Source organism: Protomyctophum bolini, assembly GCF_963924005.1.
Source record: "Protomyctophum bolini genome assembly, chromosome: 16".
Classification (NCBI taxonomy): Eukaryota; Metazoa; Chordata; class Actinopteri; order Myctophiformes; family Myctophidae; genus Protomyctophum; species Protomyctophum bolini.
The window spans coordinates 13,459,227-13,480,328 of NC_137877.1; the positions used below are offsets into that span (position 1 = coordinate 13,459,227).

Below are 21,102 nucleotides of genomic sequence, written 5' to 3' on the forward strand. Positions count from 1 at the left end.
TATATATATATATATATATATATATATATATATATATATATATATATATATATATATACACCCCCTTCTATGGTGTGCTGCAGGATAGGGTGAGCACCTTCAGCCGTAGGCTCACACTCCCCCCGAGAATGCATATACGGAGCAGTACAGAGTACTCTCTTTCATGCCAACTGCTATCTGATAGCAGTTGGCATGAAAGAGAGTCTGTACCGCTCCATATATGCATTCTCGGGGGGAGTGTATGCCGGACAATATGCCGTTTGAGGGAGACAGTTCTTATGCATTTGCATTATAGAGTCTGATAGCAGCTATCAGACAATCGGACTATAATGCAAATGCATAAGACGAACCCAAACGGCATATTGTCCTCGGTGGTCCTGGTCTTGTGTGGTTATATGTTATGTCCACTTGTGTCTGTTGTTGTCCCCACCAGGCATGGAGAGAGTACGTTTTGCACTCCGTCCGTGTGTGTGTGTCCGTCCGTCCATCCGTCTGTGTACAGCTAATCTCCGGCACCGTTAACATGGTCAATGCCAAACTTTGCACACACACTCACTAGATGCCAACGATGAACCTCTGCCCCATATTTTCCAAAACGGCTTGTCATAGTGCCACCAGGAGGCCAACTTTTGTAAAACAAATTTATTTTTATTACTACTCTATACTAGTATAGTCTATATTTTGTCCAAGAATCCCGCAAATCGTTACACAGTATCTCTATAGTCATGTGCTCAAGACAGATCTGACCAATATTTCATATTCCATCCTGATTGGCTAATATTGGCTTTCAAAGTTTGCAGGATTGGCCCGTTTTGAGCAAAAAGTCTCAAATCATGAACGCAGCGTGCAATTCACGTGAAATCTTTCAGAAGTTCCTACTAGGCTGATGAATATATCCCACCCTTTTCACATTGGCCTGTTATAGCGCTACCAACAGGTATTTTTGCAAAACACATTTTTGCAACAAAATGCCTCAAATGATCAAATTGTCATCGAAGGCGTAAGAAGAAATGGCACCCTTTTCACATTGGCTTATTATAGCGCCACCAGGAGGCCACAACCTGACCTGCCCTTGGGGACATGTACAGTAGTGCCCGGAGGAGCACTTTTTCTAGTTTTATCTGTTTGTCCAGTAGTTTTAGCTTTATTTATGTACCACATTATGCTGCTGTAACGCTTCAATTTCTCCTCAGGGATTAATAAAGTATATCTCATCTCAAAAAGAGAAATAAACCTTCCAAGGAAGGGACTGCACACTCTGGGAACAAAAAGGACAACTTACTGCATCATGTGTGCATGAAGTCCTTCCTTGGAAGGTTGTGGGGCAATTCTTTGGCTGCTTATATAAAGCATTACATAAAACAATGCATTCCCTCCCTTCCAGGGGGAGTGATATAACTCGGACAAATAAAGGCTCTTCAATAATTCAAAGACACATAGTAGCCTAAATGTACAATACAGTATAACGGCTGTCAACTGTCAAACAACATGAAAACATCATTTCTAAACCACAAGAATGATGGTCTTGTCGGTACAACTAATAACTCTCTCTGCATAAACTGCTTGTGCGTCCGTGTTGGTGAAAGGTTGACCTTTAATTTATAATCCATTGCGCAAGCGCATCACCTCGCCAAATAATGGAACAGATCTGCAAGCCGACAGCCCGTCAATTCGCCACCGTTCGCGACTGCGCTGTCAGCTTGTAGATCTTCTATTTATTCGGCAAGCGACGCCGTCGTACCGCCAAACTACAGATGCGGGCGTTATACAATATTGTTGCGTTATGTAAGTGAGCCATATAGTGGCCAATTAGAGCGTGTATCGTGCATCACGTGATGTGTAAATCATTTTGTGCAACCCCCCCTGAACCCCCTTCGCGACGTCAACAGGCTTTCCGCAGGACCGGTGGAAAGCCTGGTTGTAGTGTTGCCATGTAGTGTGAGAGAAATAATCAACCAGTTATAGGATTGATTGATTGATTGATTGAGTGATTGATTGATTGATTGATTGAATAGTTTATTAGACAGAATGTAATAACAGCAACAGAGTAGGCTACAGTCAAACACTCAGTCCAAAAGGGATAGCACCAAAACAAAAGTCCTTGCAGTCTTGTTTCCATTTAGGCCCTGTGTAATCAATTCATAGACATGACATGAACAATAACAACAACATTCAATATCATCACAGGTAACAACAAAATAAAACACAAAAAAACAACAAAAAAACAAATCATCACAGTACAAACAAATCACACTGTGAAGTTAGGGGCACTTTTATCTTTGTACATCATCATGACGTAAAATAGACACATAGCTCAGACACTGACATAAAATGTTCCATTAATTTAATGTTTGTGTAGGACAAATAATAAAAAAAAACAATGGACAGCAACCCGCAACTATCAATATTTACAAGCTACTTTGAGAAAGATAAGCCCAAAGTCTCATACCGTATAATAAGCCGACATGGCAACACCGCCTGGTTGACATGTACTGCTCAGTGCTCGTAATCTGGTCTAGAGCCCGCCTACCGCATCCGAACATTTACACTCAAACACAACGCACTCAACCGCAGAGCCGTTTCCGTGTCCGCGCGAGACCGGAAACGGCAATACTGCGACGCGAATGAACACCCGGTCGTTTTATGTAAACGTGCCACTGTAGCGAGCCAATTGGAAACTCGTCTCCGGGCGTCATGTGACCTCTCGCGTTCAGTAGTGTGTAAATCATTTTGTCAACATCTTTATTCGGGCTACTAGCTGCATAGCATAGAGGCTAGGCTAGCCGCTAGCTCTGTCTGCTACCACCGAGCCATGAAGCCACAACAGGACGCCGCCGTTGTTGTCACCGTTGTCACGTTTTCGTAAGGTAGACCATGCCGCTCGCGACGCCGGCGGACGGTTTGGAGGCACATTCGAAACGCAGAACGTTGGGTTTTGTTAAAAGGAGGAAAGGTTCGGGTTTAACGCTCGCTAGCTTGGCTTGTGTGTCTCTTACATAAAAAAAACAAGTGACGTCCAAGGCTCCTGCACTTTATTTTTTTTTATTCAAAGCGCCTCGTTGGATCAACGAGTCTTTGTTTGGTGTTTTCCTTGTAGCAACACTGCAAGTTTTTTTCTAAAAATAATACAATTTTTTTGTTTTTGGACAGTTTTCTGTCGACGTCGAGCCACCGGTGTGTGTGTACGGTGCATGGATCCCGGGAAGCTGGTCACACGTCCAACATTATTATATATACTGTGACGGAATCCTCCTCCTGTGTCTCATTATATTTAACAGTAGCGCTGTTTCCTCTCTCAACCAACCAACAGACCAACCTCGGTTTATTTTAGCAATAAATAGTACTCAGTCTCTCAATACCTCAGTCAGTGTGGCACAACAAGAACGCCAATCCATGTCGCCTGTCTTGTTTGTTATTACCGAGTAACGACAGACCGCCTACTTGCTGTAAAGGGGGAGGAGGTGATAGATAGAATAGGGGTTTGGTTTGATGTGATGTCACTTCAGTTCTCCGGGTGTTTGAGATGGAGGAGAAGCTCTCTTAATTAGATCAAACTCCAACCCGGACCCATCATCATCCAATCCACCATGGGACCTTATTTTAGCCGTGAATAAGCCAGCGACAACACAATGGTACGAGCCGTCTTGAGGAGTTTGAGAGCGAAATATTTCATGTTTGCCAGCTAACGTAAGGAGTACTTGGTTTGTTTCAGACCATCCAGACTTTTTTTGGGAGGGTAGTTGTCGCGATCTACAGGCTGGCTTGGGTGGTGGGGGGAGAAGGACGATGGAGACCGGGGTCCGGCCTCATCATCACCGCGAAGTGTTCGTCCACCAGCTCTCCAACCCAGGTGCCGCGGGCATATGTTCCGAGATGCTGGAGGTGGCGGAGGAGGCGAGCCGCGCGGGGGACTTCGACCTGGCCGTGGAGATCTACAGCTCCCAGCTGGGCGACCTGCAGCAGCCCGACCGCGGGCTGTGTCTGCGCAAGGCCGACTCCCTGGTGCGCGCCGGCCGCATCTCTGAGGCGCTGGACTCGTACTGCACGGCCGCCAACCTCTGCAAGCTGCGGCCGGAGGAGCTGGGCCTTCTGGTGGAGAACATTGCCCACACGCTGCGCGAGAAGGAGCTGAATATATCAGCGTGGACAACAGGCGGCTCTAGTAAAAACGGAACGTCGCACGGTATTAGTAATAATAATAGTAATGACCAGGACCAGGAGGACCCGGAGGACGACATGACGGAGACACCGCCGGACATGTTCTCGTGTCACCTGTGCCGGTGTCTGCTGTACGAGCCCTGCACGCTGGAGTGCGGCCACACGTTCTGCAAGCGGTGCCTGGAGGACGACGCCGTGCGGGACTGCAAGCACTGCCGGCACAAGATAGTGGCGAACAGGCGGGACGGCCTTCGGCTGAACGTGGTCGTGAGCGGCCTGCTGGACAAGTGGTTCGAGAGCGAGAGCAAGGCCAGGAGATACTGGGCGGAGGGCGACGCGCTGTGGAGGGAACAGAACCGCCACGCAGACGCCCTGGAGAAGTACAACCGAGCTGTAGAACTAGGTAAGGACAGGCATTATTTCTCATCTTTCTTCCATCAATCATCGTATAAACCTATGTTATTATAACGCAGGTGTAACACTGTTAGGCCCATGCTGTTACAGTTTATGATGAATTGAAAATGGTGGACCCTATTGCAAACAAGTGTAATGCTTTATGGTGTTTGATTGATTGAAGTATTTATTAACAGATTGGAGAATTACAGTACAACTCAATACAGAACTGTGGACGAAACCATAAAGCATTACAGTTGTTTACAATTGTTTACCATGTTCAATTCATCATAAGATGAATGTGTCGTCCATGGTATTGTTATTTATTAACAGTTTTTGTATTGAGTTGTGCTTGAAATGTACAGTGATTCTGCAAACTGTTAAATACTTCAATCAATCAATGAATCAATATACCTGCTGCTAGGTTGTTTTGTTGTGTGTGTGTGCACGTGCATAAGTAGAGGTGAATCTCATTGACCTACTTTCTGTTGCACTTTCTCGTGTCACCGATAGGGGCGCCCTCTCTCACCTTTATATAAAACCTACTGGGTCAGGCAGGCAGTTATATCACATCCCCACTCTCATTATCCAAGCAGCACCGCATTCATATATAACCTATTTTATAATGATAGCTTATGACGTAGGCTGCATTCTTATCCCCATTTGTTTTTACATCTCTGCCCAAAGGCAACAGTTCATTCATTCAAAAAATACAGCCCATATGTTTGTGCACAATGTTTAATTCAATTTATGACCTGTATTCCACTAACCCCTCCTCCCTTCTTCTTCCTACTGTTTTATAAGTTATTTTTATCATGAACATAACCAGGGCATGAATGAAGGCCTGTGCTTTTTAGGAGTGATATAACTGCTATTAGCCCAGCCAGGAGGACGGAACTCGTCTACCACTGGCTCTCTTTTCAAATGCAAGCAACAATGTTTATACATTTTAATCTTGAGTAGAGAACATTAAATGCCACTGTTGCACACTGTTAGCGCCTTACCAGAGAGATTAGAACCACAGACGGACAACTAGATTCTGCATGCACAGTATGCGATGGTCCTTCAGACATATTTTCACTGAGCTGCATCCAAATCAACACTGATTTTTCACCTGTCTGTTAGATGGAAATGAACTGTCAGTGGGAAAAGAAAAGCGCCTTCACGTCTCTTTACCGATAAGTCTATGTTTTCCCCCTCAAACCCAGCACGGGGCTTTCCCTTCAGGCATGCTCATGAGAAAGCCCCATTGCAGACCACTGGTGTGGGGGCTGGAGTGGTACTGTAGGTAGGATGTCTGATGCAGTATTGCTTATCAAACAAAACGTGTTGCTTCACAGCGCGCCACGTTTCAAGCTGAAACGCAGATCTGATACTTTTGTGTGACGCTGTAGTATGATCAAGTAGGGCATAGTTTTCCCCTAATTAAATAGTCCCCACTCCATGGGGTCTTTTTTTTGGCACTGTATAAATATGTACATATGTGAGAGAATTCTAATTCTAATAACAACTAGGAGCAGTGAGTAGCTATTCTACAGCACTCGGGGCTAAGACAGTGGGACACACACAACACATTGCTGGCCTGGAATCGTACCTGGGACAACCAGGGCCTCTGGCTTCCCAGGCGGGTTCACTAACGCTCAACGCGGCTATGGCTGACCCCACGGCTATGGCTGACCCCATTATTGCAGTCATGTGTGATATAGGCCGCGGTGCAACATTTAATCAAACTACTGGTAAATCAATTATAAAGATTCATTGATTAATCAAAATGACGAATTGATATTGATAAATAAAAAAACAAAGGTAAATATAGCTGATATAGATATAAGACTAGGTCAAGCCCAAAAATAAAAATATATATACGGTATACGCATTATACACAATGAGCTATATAAACATTGATGACTGAAATTAATTAACACCTTTCATCACACATTGTCGTACATCACATTCCGTGCTCAGCCAATCAGCTGAGCACATTCTGTGCTCATACGGACAGACAGACAGACTTTGACGTGGCCTCAAAAAGGCAGAAAAGTGGATCGAGCAAATCATAACAATTTACTCATCGGGAGATCTAAAGGTCAGAAGTCTTTTGACGAATGAGTGTGAGCTTCAGTTCCTGAGGGGTTCTCATGGCCCGATGGCCCTGTACCATATTGCTGAATTTAGTGAAGAACGATGGTAACTGCTAAAAATTTTCACAGAAACAATAAGGGGTCTATTATACGCCCTTTGGGCTTGATCCCTGATTATTTAAAAAAGGTGTTCTCCATTATTGAATCAGTCGCTACTGTAATCGTTCCCTAATTCATTGTTATTTATTATGCCATCATATCAATTGGCCTCATCTAACCTCTTAGCTCTATGCCGGTGTTATCATGATAAGTGCTGTGTAGAGAGAGGGATGCATTTAGACGGTAAGAGGGTGGTTGGATTACAGCCAGGATGTAAAATGTGTTGCAACTTGCAACGCAAGTGTCATACTTGTGTTATTTATCTGAGCATTTACATTGAATGTAAATATTGTCCAGACACGTGCGCACACAGACATCAAAGGGAGCTCGCACCCCTGGCCTTTTACCCGTTTGTAAAAAAAACTGCCCTCTCCAGACCATGAATGCTGCATTTTCTATGGCCTTACCTGAAGGCGGCATTCAGGAGAATTGCCTTTTTCCAAACTCTCTCCTGAACACGAACGCAACATTTTCAATAGAAATCCATAATATACGGCACATATTCAGTAGCAAAAGAGTGCGGGTCGTGCCCCAGAAATAGCTGATCTACAAAATGCTTTACACAACTGAAATTAAATAATACACTAGCAAAAGCAGAGGTAAAGGCAGCATTGAAGCATCAAATCATACAGTAGTCCAGTGTGTTGTTCACTATACTGCACAGTTCTATTCAGAGAAGGCATAAAGATGTAGGTCACCGTCTGTCCAGTTCAAACAACTGGATCTTTCATTCCATAAGAGTCTCTGAGCCTCAGTCACTGAAGCCTAATGAGTTGAGCCAACACTTCCAAAGCACACTATACTCTCTAGTCTAGTCTATGGCAACACGACTGAACATCTTTAAATTTGAGTTGCAACACCTGTTGTATAGTTCACAATTTATAAAAAATAATAATTTTAGCTGCCACTCTGCCGCCGCCCTTAAGCCTGATTTATATTTAGTTGCGTGTGGCTGTCGTGCACCAAAAAAAGAGACCATCTCCAAGCTCGCAACACGTCACGCCGCAATGCGCTGTGAGTGTGTAGATCTAGCCTCACGTTGCGATACTAATATACCACTGCGCTGGGCCTCGGGTCATATGCATATGCATTTGGGGCGGGTGAAGTGTGGCTGCGCCAGGCTAGTGTAGATCTGCTTCCGGTGCGTGAGTGTGAGTTACTAATGCAATGCAGCTTAGCCAAGTATAAATCAGGCCTTACTTGTTGGCTCTACGTTGGGGGCAGGGGACTGACCACAATACAGTTGACCCCATTATCTCTAACCGGTAACCCGGTTATGTAAGGGATAGGGGAGGGAATTGGAACGGTTAAGTGTTCTGAATCTAGTTTACCTGAAAGAGGTTAGCCGGCGTTGAGCTGCCAAGGGGCTGGACAGACCCCTAGACTAGAGAGTGGCATCATTAATCATCAGTATCAGTTTTATCGGTCACATCTGCACAATACTTAATCTTCATTGGGGTTGATTAGCTAATGACACCATCACTAAGTGTGGGATAAGTAGTATTTTGACTCGCTAATGCAGTTCCCCCACAATCCAGTGTAAAAGCTCAGTTGTTTCCTGTTGACATCCTGCCCTAACTCTCCTGTCTCTCCACCATCATGTCTGAATAATAAATAATAATAATGTGGAAGTGGAAGTCCCGCCATTAATTTAGTCATTTACTGAGATATACAATAGGAAAGGTGAGAGGGAGGCAGTGACGTGGAGGAACATTCAAGCGAGATTCGATCCTGACTTTGTACCAAATGTGTTCATCATGGAGTCACGTTGTTGTGTGTTAAAAAATGGATCGGGCAGCCGATATTTCTGATGGTATGCCAAGCCCATTTTCCACCCATGCCTCCATTTCTCCCTCATACTAGCTGGCAAGTTTCTCAGCTTGACCAGCCATCAGTTGGAAGACCTGTGCATTTGTAGATGAGCTTTTTTTAGTATAGTGGTTATTAATACGTCTACAAGACGAGGCCCAATGTGAGGTTTTGCATAATGCACATCCTTCTCTGACACATCAATCCCTCAGTCACGCAGTTAGAATGTTTGTCACTGATATGTAGTATGCGTCCCGCTTAAAGAGGTCATGAACTGGATTCAAACCGGTACTGTAACACTGTGGCTAAGAGGCTTTAGCCTGTGTGATGGTCATAGTAACTGATAGTTGATCCACCAGGAAGTCCATTCAGTGACTGAATCAGAAATCTGTTCTATAAAATACTGTGATTTTTAGATTAGACAAATTTAATTTGTGGTTGCTTGCTTACAAAAAAATGTAATAGGAAATTAAATACAGCAAGAGGGAAAATGTACAAGTATTTTTTCCCACGGTGACAAACAACGCCCCTCTTGTGAAATACCTGCAGCTAGAATTTCATTTCTGCTGTGGTGTTCCTCACGTGCAAATAGATAGAATGACGGGATTTGTATTGTGTGTGTGCCTATTTTGCTGGAGAACAATAATAACCTTGCATACTGTTTTCACGATGGGAAATATTTCATTGTGATAGCCGTTATCATCAGCACATACTCTGGTTCTAATACAGTAGGCTTACCAGGCTCTAGTCTATACATTGTTATGCCAAATAATGACGACACCACTGAACACCATCCCTTGTTGTGGCTGTATAATGCAGAGAATATAGGCCACATGACAATGACACATAGTGCACTAACTAGTGCAAACGGGGCTCACAATAAAGTATGTCATGCATATGATTTGCTTGAAAAGGACACTTTTTGTCTGTATACACCGACGTGTGTGGAATCCGTAAGCGTGGCATAGACACGTGAGCTGTTTCAACTCTAATTCTCCCTGAAGAAATAAAATTGGAAAATTGCAGATTTCATGTTGTCACATGGTTTCAGACCTGACACAAGCAGAAATAGGCTCATTTTAGGGGCAATATGCTGCTGCTGATATAACTTGCTGCCTAGCACGTGTAACGCAAGAGAATTGAATCACACAGACCTTTCTGTCAGAGATTCTCAGTTTTGTTACTATGTACTGTCAACTGTGTGTGTATTCGTTGCTGTCGGGAGGAAACCACCTAACTCAATTTGCTTTCGCATAAATCAGTGCTATTGAACACCCTTTACGTCTGTGTGTTATTGCCAAAATATTGAACCAATGAAAAGTAGTAAAAAGCTCTTCGGACAAAACCTTAACTCCATTGGACCCTCAAACGGTCTGCTAAAGCAACTAACTCCACCACCTCTCCCAGTCTCCCCCTCTCGTGCAAATAATTGACAATATGTAAAGTCACAATACCATATAGGGAATAGGGAAGTTGCATTTTAAAATGGGTCTAATGGCATGTTCCAACACATGTTGCATACAATGCATAGTTAGCCTACTTCTGAGACCTGGAGAATGTCACTATACACCCTGGGGCGATAGCCTGACCTGTTTGTGGTTCCTCCCCCCCCCCGTGATCTCTAGCACCCTCTTCAGGCCGACTGTTGTGCCAGCGGGCTGAACTGCACATGGAGATGAGGAGCTACAGTCAAGCTGTCCAAGATGCCAGTAGCATATGCAGGATCAAACCTCTTTGGCCAAAGGTGAGAGACGGTCAATGAGGGGAAGAGTTTCATTACTGTACACTACTGCGGACAGTTTCTACTGATAATGTGCCATTGTTGGAGATGGCATATCGATTAATGCATAACAGGGGTGTAAAGATGAACCTACCGGTGTATGAATTGGAAATAGATTTTGAATGACATTACTACATCGATGCGCATACTCCTAGTTCGCGCTAAATGTGCATTAGATGATGTTTTGGGTAGTGCTGCGAGGTAAACCGATCACACAGATACTATTTAGAAGATGTGGTGTGACGAGGAATCTGTGGATACCTTTTCCAGGCAGCGACAACTCGGCGAGGTCTAATGCCTGATTAAACCTAGGTTGCATTCTGTACACACAGCAAAGTTCGTCTGTCATGCTGGATTACCAGCCATGGTGCCTGGACCACTAAGCCGGCCCAGGCCATACGAAGCCATTTCTGGCAGTACTAATGCTTTATGTTTACATATTATCTTCTGTCTTTCCAGGCCCACTACATGAAAGCCACTGCGTTGAGTAAAGCGGGCAGCAAGGACGAGGCCCTGCAGGAGTATTTTATGTGTGTGGCGCTCAAGCCCAACTGGACGAAAGTCAAGCTGGAAGCTCAGAAGGTACAGTTATATAAACTAGTCTTTGCTTTTGCTTTGAAACCACGTTCAACCTGGCATTCCTTTAAAAAAAACAAAAACAATACAATGTAATGGGGCTTAAGTGATTAAACGGTGGGTGGTTAACAACTTAAAGTAAAGTACTCGTTTTCTATGGCCCCATCCAGTTCAGGAATTGTCGCCTGTTATACCATACCATTATATTTAGTAGATAACCAGCCATAATTTAAATCCCAGTTCATATTTACAGAGGAGAAGTAGACCTTGTGTCAAAAAAAATCTGTTTTATCATGGCACTTTTTCTGTTTTGTAAGATGGAAGGGAAACCTCTATCATGTGAATATTTATCAGAGCAGATAAGATAACCATATCTCTCGCTGGGTTTATCCGTTTCCAATGCATGTCAAGGAAGATTAGCTTCAATGCTAAACCTCAAGTCAGACAACCCCAGCCCACACACTGCCCCCATTCCAGTTGCGCTGTCCAGCAATACCACGAAACACTCACGTGTGCACACACACACACACACAACACTGACGACAGCTGTTGCACAAGGGAGTGAACATACGATACGGTCGGGTGCAGACTAGTGTTCTATGAATTTAGTTAGATGAGGCTCGTGGCTCGTTGGATTCCTAGGAAGAGTTAAGGTGCAACATGTAGCGCCAAGAAAATGTCCCCGACACTTCCCAGAGGATTGTGTAACACTTCAGGCCTGTCCCAGAAACGTTTGTAGGTTGGAGAGAGAGAGAGAGAGACTGTCTGGTTTTGGTGGAATAGCAACATTTTTATCGCTCTTATTTTTATGGCATTTCTGTTTTCTTGCCATAGGACAGTGTAATAGAGTTGAGACCTGATATGCTTTGTCGAATGCAGAAAATGGCCTATCTATTGGCTCACAACAAGTGCTGCAACACATTGTGAGCTTGCAGATTTGCTATTTTTTTTCTGGACGTGAGAGCAGACGAGATGGTGGGGACATGAAACTTCCTGAGCAGGGAATCAAACTCTCAATGTTATAGTTATGGGCTGGTTAATTGATGTAATTAATTATATAAAAAATTATTGATTTGAATAAAATACCATTTTTAATTCAGTAGCAAAAATACAGACAATAGTGATTACTATACCACTAATATTTTACTATTTTATCCATGTCGTCGTTAGATCATCAACATCAAAGTGAAAGTGAGAAAACCGTTGACATGGACATCGGCCTCAGGTCTTCCTAATAGGTCCGTCCGTTAAACTGATGGTTACCTTTTGCCTCCAGGTGCTGAGTGAGGTGTTCTCCTCTGTGTTTGAGAGGGACGACATGCCCACACCACTACACCCGCTGCAGGGAGGGGCTGCCACTCGCCTCCTCAAACCCAGCGCCTTGCTCAGACCACTCACACTAAGACCTGCCTCATCCTCACAGGTAGGAGCGCGCGCACACACACACACACACACACACACACACACACCAACCAACACATGCTGTCCCCACTCCACGCGGACTGAATGATTCTTTAACCTTTTGCATTTCAAGGACCCCCCACCCAGTTTTATATCGCCGCTGTCGGGCAGAAACCTTATCTCCATATTTTAACTTATGAAATGTTCTTTCGCAAATGAACGCCCTACGTCATCATACCACCGCACTACACAAAAGCATCAAAAGTAGTATCAAAAGAACATCCTTAGTATCATTATTTATATTCATATCATGATATTAGACTGGATATTGTCTGTGATTTGGGATATTATACTGCTGTAATATGGCATGTTCTATAAAGTGTTCTATAAAAAATATAAATATTGGATCGGGAAAAATCGTTATTGGCAGATACTCAAAATCAAATGATCGGAATGGGATCAGGAGCATTATAACGTGATCGGGACATCCCTAGCGTGTTCATGGTCCGCACGATGGACCTTTTAGTTATTTAGGGCGTTGCTCCGTGGGAGGCTAGCCATCTAGCAGAGGGTCACTGGGGTTTTTTCACACCCATTTTTTGGGTGTAAAGGAATTTTCCGAACTTCCCACGTTAGTAGTCTAGAACAGTGTTGGGCATCGTTACTTTCTTAAGTAACGTCGTTAGGTTACTGGATTACTGCCCATGAAAATAATCCCTTACCGTTACAGATTACCTTACCCTGAGAAAAGTAACAAGTTAGATTATTTTCCATTATTTTCCGTTACCCGACAATTAAAACCCATTTTCAATGCTTGCGCAAGTTGTTTACATTGTAGGCTATTAGGCTACTGCCTACCGTCATTGCGCCGCATTATTACGGCCCTAATAGACCATAGACAATATCCCCTTTACAGCTCTCTTTATTAACGAATATAATTCGCCACAATCGCCAGCCTATACACGTAGGACTGGACAGAAAGGCTGTTGCGCTGCACTCCAACCAGCCAACAGCCAACAGCGCACATGATGCCCTCTCCATGGCGGGCACCGTGGCGCATGAACAACAACAACACCACCACCACCGTGGACCCACGACCCACGTATGAACTAGATAGTTTATAAGAAATGGCACGGCGGCCATCCTCGCAGGTAGTGACAGTAACAGAATGAGAATCCTGTAACCTGTTATTTGGGGTGGGCATCAACAACAGCCTGTTGTTGATGATGAATGTTACTATGAAACTTAAACAATTCATTAAACTAGTATACTCACCTAATGACACAATCTTATTCTTTTTAAATCTTGCACACAAAATGAACAGGGACACATTATAGTAACGGGATTACTGTTTTGGAAAAGTAACTCTAAGTAACTAACTACTAAATTGCAAAACTAACTAGTTCGTTTATTCCGTTACCAATAAAAGTAGTACCTTACATAACGCCGTTATTAATAGCGCCGTTACACCCAACACTGGTCTAGAATAAGGCATCCTAATGACATTCAGCAAGCGTTGGTCCCATGTAAGTCTGCATCCTAGCAGCCTTGAGAAAGAGCGTCCCTCCGCCAAATTCACAGACAAAAAAAGATGACTGAATCGGACTACTAACGTGGGAAGTTTAGAAATTTACACCCAAAGTGTGCGTGTGCGTGTGCGTGTGTGTGTGTGTGTGTGTGTGTGTGTGCATATTTATGTCCTCAAGGACAGTATCTGGACTAGGTGTATTGTGCACTGCTGCACTACTGCTGCCAGTAGGCCACAGAAACCTTCTGTGATCCAAATTTCATAGATATGACATGCACAACTGGCGTCATAAATGATTGATGTCACAGGTTGGCCACTTGATTTGATGTCACGAGATCCACATTGGAGCCATGCCATTCCCGCGATGACGCTGAACCAGTATGGTTTTCAGTGGTTGATTAGTAAGTCAAATTGACTTGGTTTTTTCCTCTGGTTTATTTTTTACAATGGCCGACATAAACAAATACCTCCAAGTGCTAGTCTTTAATCATTTGGAAAGCAGGGTGCAAATCCTTGAGCTACTTGTTTATATCTCTCAATTTACTTCTATATTTGTAAAAAAACAAAAAATTAAAGGTTTCACTATTTTTTTTAGTTTTACTTAACTATGATCAGCTTGATTGTTGTTGTTACTTGACTTGGACTTGACTGTGGAAGGTACTTAAAAACAGCTCTGCTCTTCTTGCTCCACTCCTTTTATTTTCCAGGAATCGCAGTTCAGCGCGACTAAGGCTCCAGTGGAGGACAGCCCTTCCTCCCCCTCCTCCAACCAGCTCCCCCTCTCCACTGCTAAATGTGACCTTGCCCTCGGAGATGAGGGCTGTAGCAGCAAGAGCCTAGCCAGTGTCCTGGCTGCCCTGCCATCGCCCCCCAGTGGCCTTAAGAGGAAGCACAGTGGAGACACCGCCGCCTCCTCCTCTTCCTCCTCCATAGCTTTCAGTCCTCCGTCTAAATTGCACAAGGCTGGTAAGTAGCACACAGTAGCTATGGAAAATACACTAGGGCTGAGACTATCGACTATTACCGGTAGTGAAAAAAAAAAATCTTAACTTGAGCTAAAGTTACTAACTTACTAACATTTTCGCTATTTTGAAACAAATAAAAATCTATTAATTATAATTGTTATAAGGATTAAATCGATAGGTTTGATAAAATGCCAACCAACAACCTTTTGGCCCTCCAGATGAGGCGACTTCGTCTCAGAGCCGTGTCCTGTGTGGAGGGAGGACTGTGCCTGCTCAACTGCTGGACGCTGTAGATATGGAGTGTTCCCTCTGCATGAGGTAAACACACACACACGCGCACACACACACACACACACACACACATCCACAGGCGTGCATGCTGACACAGCACTACACAAAATGTTTTGTGCCAGGGACCCCCAGAAGATAAGATGTATGTGAAATAAATGGATAAAGTTGTTAAAATGATTGTGATGCCACATTAACTACTTTTGCTTGGGACCCCTGTGGGCGATCTGCAAGGGCACCCGACAATGGCAGCATGAGTCTGTCTGTAGCTAGAACAAGGTGCCTTAATGTGCGTTTGTTGACCGTGTGTGTTTGTCTCTTCCCAGGCTTTTCTATGAGCCAGTAGCAACCCCTTGTGGACACACATTCTGCCTCAAGTGTCTAGAGCGCTGTCTGGACCACAACCCCAACTGTCCTCTCTGCAAGGAGAACCTGTCTGAGGTACGTGCACACATGCACGCACGCACTCACTCACTCACAGGCATGGAAAAAAAAACCTCAATGTAAATTGTTTGTGTGTTGCCATTACAGTACCTGGCCACCAGGGGCTATAAAAAGACATTGCTGATGGAAGAGGTGTTGCAGCGTTACCTAGGAGACGAGCTGGCAGAGAGGAAGAAGATCCATGAGGAGGAGATGAAGGAGTTGTCCAAGTCAGTTTACCACCACAATTCTATTTCTATACTCAAGCTTCTTTTAACCCATCAAGAGAGATCAGATTCTAAAAATGTCTTCTACATCCTGACAGTTTTCTGAAAATAGCAGACCTTATATCCCACCACTCTGTGGCGCGCTATGAGCTTGTAGATCTGCTATTTTTCAACAGCTAAAGTATAACAATCTTATTTCTCAAATTCTCCTATACTTTGGCCCCCTCACAAGTATAGTAATTCTAGTAGTAATACTAATAAAATACACACATTCCTCCCCTTGTGTCTGTTGTCTTTCTGTTTGTCCAGTAGTTTTATGTGTCACACTATGCTGTTGTAACCCTTCAATTTCCCTTCGGGGATTAATAAAGTATATCTCATCACACACACACACACACACACACACACACACACACACACACACCCACAAGCTAATCATTAACTATGCCCTTCCTCTTGTTAACTTGCAGTTTAAACCAGGAAGTGCCGATCTTTGTGTGCACGATGGCCTTCCCCACCATCCCCTGTCCGCTGCACGTCTTTGAGCCGCGCTATCGCCTCATGATCCGCCGCTCCATGGAGACGGGCACCAAGCAGTTTGGAATGTGCATCTCCGACGAGCTGAAAGGCTTCGCAGACTACGGCTGCATGCTGGAGGTGGGTCTGCGGGTCTCTGTGGTTCAGTAGACTGGGAGAGGGCATGTAAGGGTGGTGGCTCAGGAGGTAGAGCGGGTCGTCCAATGATCCACGGGTCGGCGGTTCGAATCCAGTTCCTCCTGTCCTGTGTACATGTCGAAGTCTCCATGGGCAAGACACTGAACCCCACATTGCCTCCAGTGGTTGCCACCGTTGGGTTGCGAATGTGGGAAGTGAGGACGCTGGCGTTGACTGTTCACCTCCCAATGGTAGTGCATAGAAAAGTGCTATAAAAATGCAATCCATTATTATTATTAAGGGTGACCTAACCTAATATCTAGCAGTTGACCAGTATAATTTATTTAATATATTACGAAAAATATGATTTTAATAATAATAAATAAATGGTATTTTATATTGTTGTAGATTACGGACCAATGACCATTTGCTTTGGTAATGTAAATGTATGTTCTCTCATGCCAATAAAGCCCATTGAATTGACCATGCTACCAAAACGAGCAAGAATATCTCTTATGTTATTTCCTCTTAATAACTAAACAAAATGTCCTCCAGGTACGCGATGTGAAGTTCTTCCCGGACGGCCGCTCTGTGGTGGACACCATCGGTGTGTCGCGCTTCAAGGTCCTGAGCCACGGCCAGAGAGACGGCTACAACACTGCCAAGATAGAATACCTGGAGGACAAGAAGGTGTGTGTGTGCGTGTGTGAAGCACTGCTGGAAATGGACCAGCTTGTCCCTGTTACACCAAGTTATATAATGTATTATATAATGTATAAATAACACTAAATACAAATTAAAAATATTTTAAAATATAAATTACACCACACACCGTTGTGGAAAAAAAGTCCCATAGCATAAACACAGTCTCTAATTTGAAGTGTGGTCCAGCTATTTCATACCACATGGCATTTACCGGTAGTTTCATATGAAAAATGCATGCTGATTTCATAATGTATAAGAAAGGGGTACAGGCTTTAGTTCCGACACCATTATCAACAGTCACCGACAACCTACCTCAAACCCTAACCTAACCATAACCGCAAGCATGCAAACACGTAATAATGTAAATTATCGTGACGGCTTGCAGATCAGCTATTTTCGTCTAAGCGACACTGTCGTACTATGGAGTGGTGTTACATTGGGCTCGGTGTGTGTGTGTGTGTGGTCTCAGTTGGAGGGACGGGGGTTTTAATGTGTGGTCTTTGTTTACTCAGGTGGAGGGGGAGGAGTTGGCGGAGCTGGTGAAGCTGCACGACTCGGTGTACGAGCAGGCCAGCAGCTGGTTCACCTCCCTACGAGATGACATGAAGAATCAGATCCTCAGCCACTTTGGACACCTGCCCAGCAAAGACCCAGACCCACAGGCCAGCGCCAGTGGTCCTGCCTGGTGTTGGTGGCTGCTGGCGGTTCTGCCGTTGGAGAACCGTGCTCAGCTCACCATCCTGTCCATGACCTCCCTGAAAGACCGCCTCATCGCCATCCGCAGGGTCCTCATCTTCGTCACGCGCAAGAGGCCGCGATGATGATGATGATTCGTCCTCGGGGCTGCTCTGAACAAATTGAAGACCATTCAGCGTCTTTATGCAGTCCATTCTTGCTTTCATGCATCCGTATGTCTGTATCAAGCCTAGCTTGTGCTCCATCGCACTCCAGACTTCGCCTGTGTGTGACAAATTAATCGGGTTTCATGAGGTCAAAACAAAGAACCCCACCTTCTGACTACACATCACAGTTTCTGACTTCTCAAAAACCTCAGATGTGAGGTGGTGTACTGTGTGGTGCTGAGGAGGGGTGGGGGTCATGTTGTCTGTTGGCCCAGGCATCCTTCCATTTACAGCCCGACTACAAGGTTATAAGATGACGCCACCCCCACTTCTTCAACAATATTTGAGTTTTTGCTTTATTCCAGTCCAGACATATACAGAACAGAGAGAGAGGAGAATAAAGCCCCTCGCATGGCATGCAGTAAAGTGCCTCTGGTCGCATTCATACCAGTGTCAGCCGTGGGACGGACTACAGCTCCAAATCGTGGAGCTACCATTGAACTGTCTGGCTCCTCATGAGCATGCAACCTGTTCACCACCTGCGACGTTTTCCTGCACAAGCATGGCAAGGCAGGTTTAGTTGTGTAGCACATTTTCAACAAGGCGATTCAAAGTGTATTTATTACACACACAAAGAAAAAAAGCACCCGATCCCACTACTGGCCCATTGAACCGGTGCTGTGCAAAGCAGAGACATTAATTTGCATCTTGGTATGCCAATTCACACTCTCTGTGTGTGTGTGTGTGTGTGTGTGTGTGTGTGTGTGTGTGTGTGTGTGTGTGTGTTTGTGTACGTGCTGCTTTCTCTTCTCAGACTGTCCTAGTTGCCACTGTGATATGGGCTGCAACAGTTAATTTAACTCGTTTAACTGATAAAGAATTGTAAACGATTCAAATAAAACCCAAAGATGTTTAATAAAATCATTGCTTAGCAAAAATAGCCTACAAGCATATAGATCTCACGGCGAGCTTGGAGATCTGCTGTTTTGTGCGCAACACAGTTGTACGACAAAGTATAAAACGGGGCTTATGTGGATAAATTGACTAAATATTTCGTTTTATGAAGGAAAAAATAATTATTTTCAAGTTGATGTGTTGATATATATATATTATAGTAAACAAAACAAGCTTTATCTATCAACCACATGATTGATAGAATAATCGCTAAGAGGATGCGATGGTTGCAGCCCTAGACTGTGGCTCACTGCAGGCAGAAAGAGATTTTATTTTTATTTTGCCAAGAGCTGGCGCCATGTTCTGTTGTGAATGTGTAATGACATTTACAAGTCTGGACCTCCGGTGTAAGATGGCCTCCACTTTTTCCAGATGTAATTTCCAGAAGAAGGAAAAACACTCATATATTCAGTCCAATATGGTGCGGTCTTTTCGCTGGAACAGTTGAGCGTTGAGACAGTTTTCTGGCCCGTACCGTGTGACCTCTCATTTCTTGCACTATTCAGAGCATGCAGCGCTGCTTTTACTGTCACATTGTTGTTGGGTGGTTTCAGTGGGTCTGCGGAGGAGGAAAAGATGGCCGTACATCGGTGGCTCTCAAACATTTTAATTTCAAGCCCAACCCCCGTAAACTCTTCAGAACGAAATTTAGTCTGACCCGTAAGGGTCCTTTTGGTTCCATTTGTACGCTGTCAGAGTTACATACCTGTAAGGGGCCATTTGGAACCACCCCGAGGAATGCTGAGGGTCCCTGGACCCCACTTTGAGAACCACTGCTATAAGCCACAATCAGATTGCAGAGGATCATGTTACATTATATATATATATATATATATATATATATATAAATTTAAAAAAAGACACCAGTACTTAAAATAAGCTCACAAAGGGGGCCTGTAACAGAAGTTAATCAAGACAACTGACAACATGCCTACCAAAATACAACGCAAATGCATTTGTATGAGTAAGAACCTTTACACAGTACTGAATGTATTGGTTTGGCTGTATTTTGTGGGTGTCTTTTTTTTTTACTGTCTGTAGAGTGTACTGTAGACCCTATTTTCTTTTGTTGTACATAAAGGGCAAACGGCTGCTACTCACCTTACAGGACTTGAGATACAAAATTCACATGTAAGCCCTCCGCCCCAAGCTTTCTCTCTATCGTCTCACTCGGCAGTGTGTATATGTGCCTCAGTAAGTCCCATAGAAATGTACCACTACGACAGTACCCGCCCACCACTGGGGGACGGGTTCGATTCCTCCACGGTTCCTCCAGCTTGGGCCGGGCATTCCAACACAAACGCAACCCGACCGTGTTTGTGGTTGGGAAGCCGGTAGGGGAGAGGTATTTTCTGTCACTGCACTATAATTTGGGCATGTCCTTATAGGCAAATCCTTAAAGAAAATGGTCCAAAATTGTTACCCCATTTTGAGCGTGAACCCCTTTTGGTGGTTACATTGTTATAATTTAGCTATTAAAAAATAGCAGATCTACGCGCTATGAACTTGTAGGTCTGCTATTTTTGAAAAATCGTGAAAAATATTTATTTCAGAAAACTGGAGGATTTAGAAGATTTCTTTTTTTATTTCGAGGTCAGGCCTAAATGGGTTAAATAAAGCGAAAACGGATCTAGAAGTGGACAACACGTGAACTTGAAGATCATCTACTTCAAGTTTAAAATGTTATTGCTTACTTCAAGACATGTTTTGTTAAATGTTGGCTAATAAGACAATGGCGCTGGTCAATTTGATTTGAATCGATCGTACAGTATGCCCTCCTATTACTCTATCGCTCGGGAAGATGTACAGTGGATTTAGGCTTAAGAGTGATTGTGTTTGTTTGAATTCTTATTTTTCTCTCCGCTATGCCCAGCAGTGTATTTGTATAGTGAAATCTTAAGTTGGATGATTAATTGTATATCAATGTAACTCGGAGGCCTTTTCAGTGTTTTCTTTAATTACATTATTTCACACAAACACCTCTCTGTCTTTTTCTGTTCTATCTCTGTCCATGTGTGAATCTCCACTGTAGTTCTCTGTACAGGGTGGGGATTTCAACATGCTGCATTTCCTTCCATGTATATTTGTAAAGGGAAAATCTTGTACCTATTTTTTATCGCAAATAAAGGAAAAAGAAAACTATCTTGAGTTCCTTTCTT

At 43.8% G+C, this 21,102-nt stretch overlaps 1 protein-coding gene and 1 long non-coding RNA gene across 2 annotated transcripts in view; one reads left to right on the forward strand and one right to left on the reverse strand.

Annotated features, from left to right (window-relative positions):
- The window catches only part of LOC308331010, a 302,214-nt gene that overhangs the window by 237,606 nt on the left and 43,506 nt on the right, over nucleotides 1-21,102 (reverse strand). The gene's annotated exons all lie outside the window — the stretch shown is intronic.
- Nucleotides 2,676-21,083, forward strand: lonrf2 (LON peptidase N-terminal domain and ring finger 2). Its single transcript, XM_080786175.1, has 11 exons — nucleotides 2,676-4,561; nucleotides 10,226-10,344; nucleotides 10,840-10,962; nucleotides 12,233-12,379; nucleotides 14,593-14,851; nucleotides 15,069-15,168; nucleotides 15,465-15,579; nucleotides 15,670-15,791; nucleotides 16,259-16,445; nucleotides 16,998-17,132; nucleotides 17,660-21,083. Exons 1-11 carry the CDS (start codon nucleotides 3,787-3,789, stop codon nucleotides 17,966-17,968), a joined length of 2,391 nt encoding a protein of 796 aa, XP_080642301.1. The 5' UTR covers nucleotides 2,676-3,786; the 3' UTR covers nucleotides 17,969-21,083.

What these genes read in the sequence shown, in the direction of transcription:
- lonrf2 (XM_080786175.1), top strand. Translation starts at nt 3,787, where the DNA reads ATGGAGACCGGGGTCCGGCCTCATCATCACCGCGAAGTGTTCGTCCAC. An exon ending in TCAAACCTCTTTGGCCAAAG is followed by an intron (nt 10,345 to 10,839) that starts GTGAGAGACGGT and finishes CTGTCTTTCCAG; the next exon opens with GCCCACTACATGAAAGCCAC. An exon ending in GAGTGTTCCCTCTGCATGAG is followed by an intron (nt 15,169 to 15,464) that starts GTAAACACACAC and finishes GTCTCTTCCCAG; the next exon opens with GCTTTTCTATGAGCCAGTAG.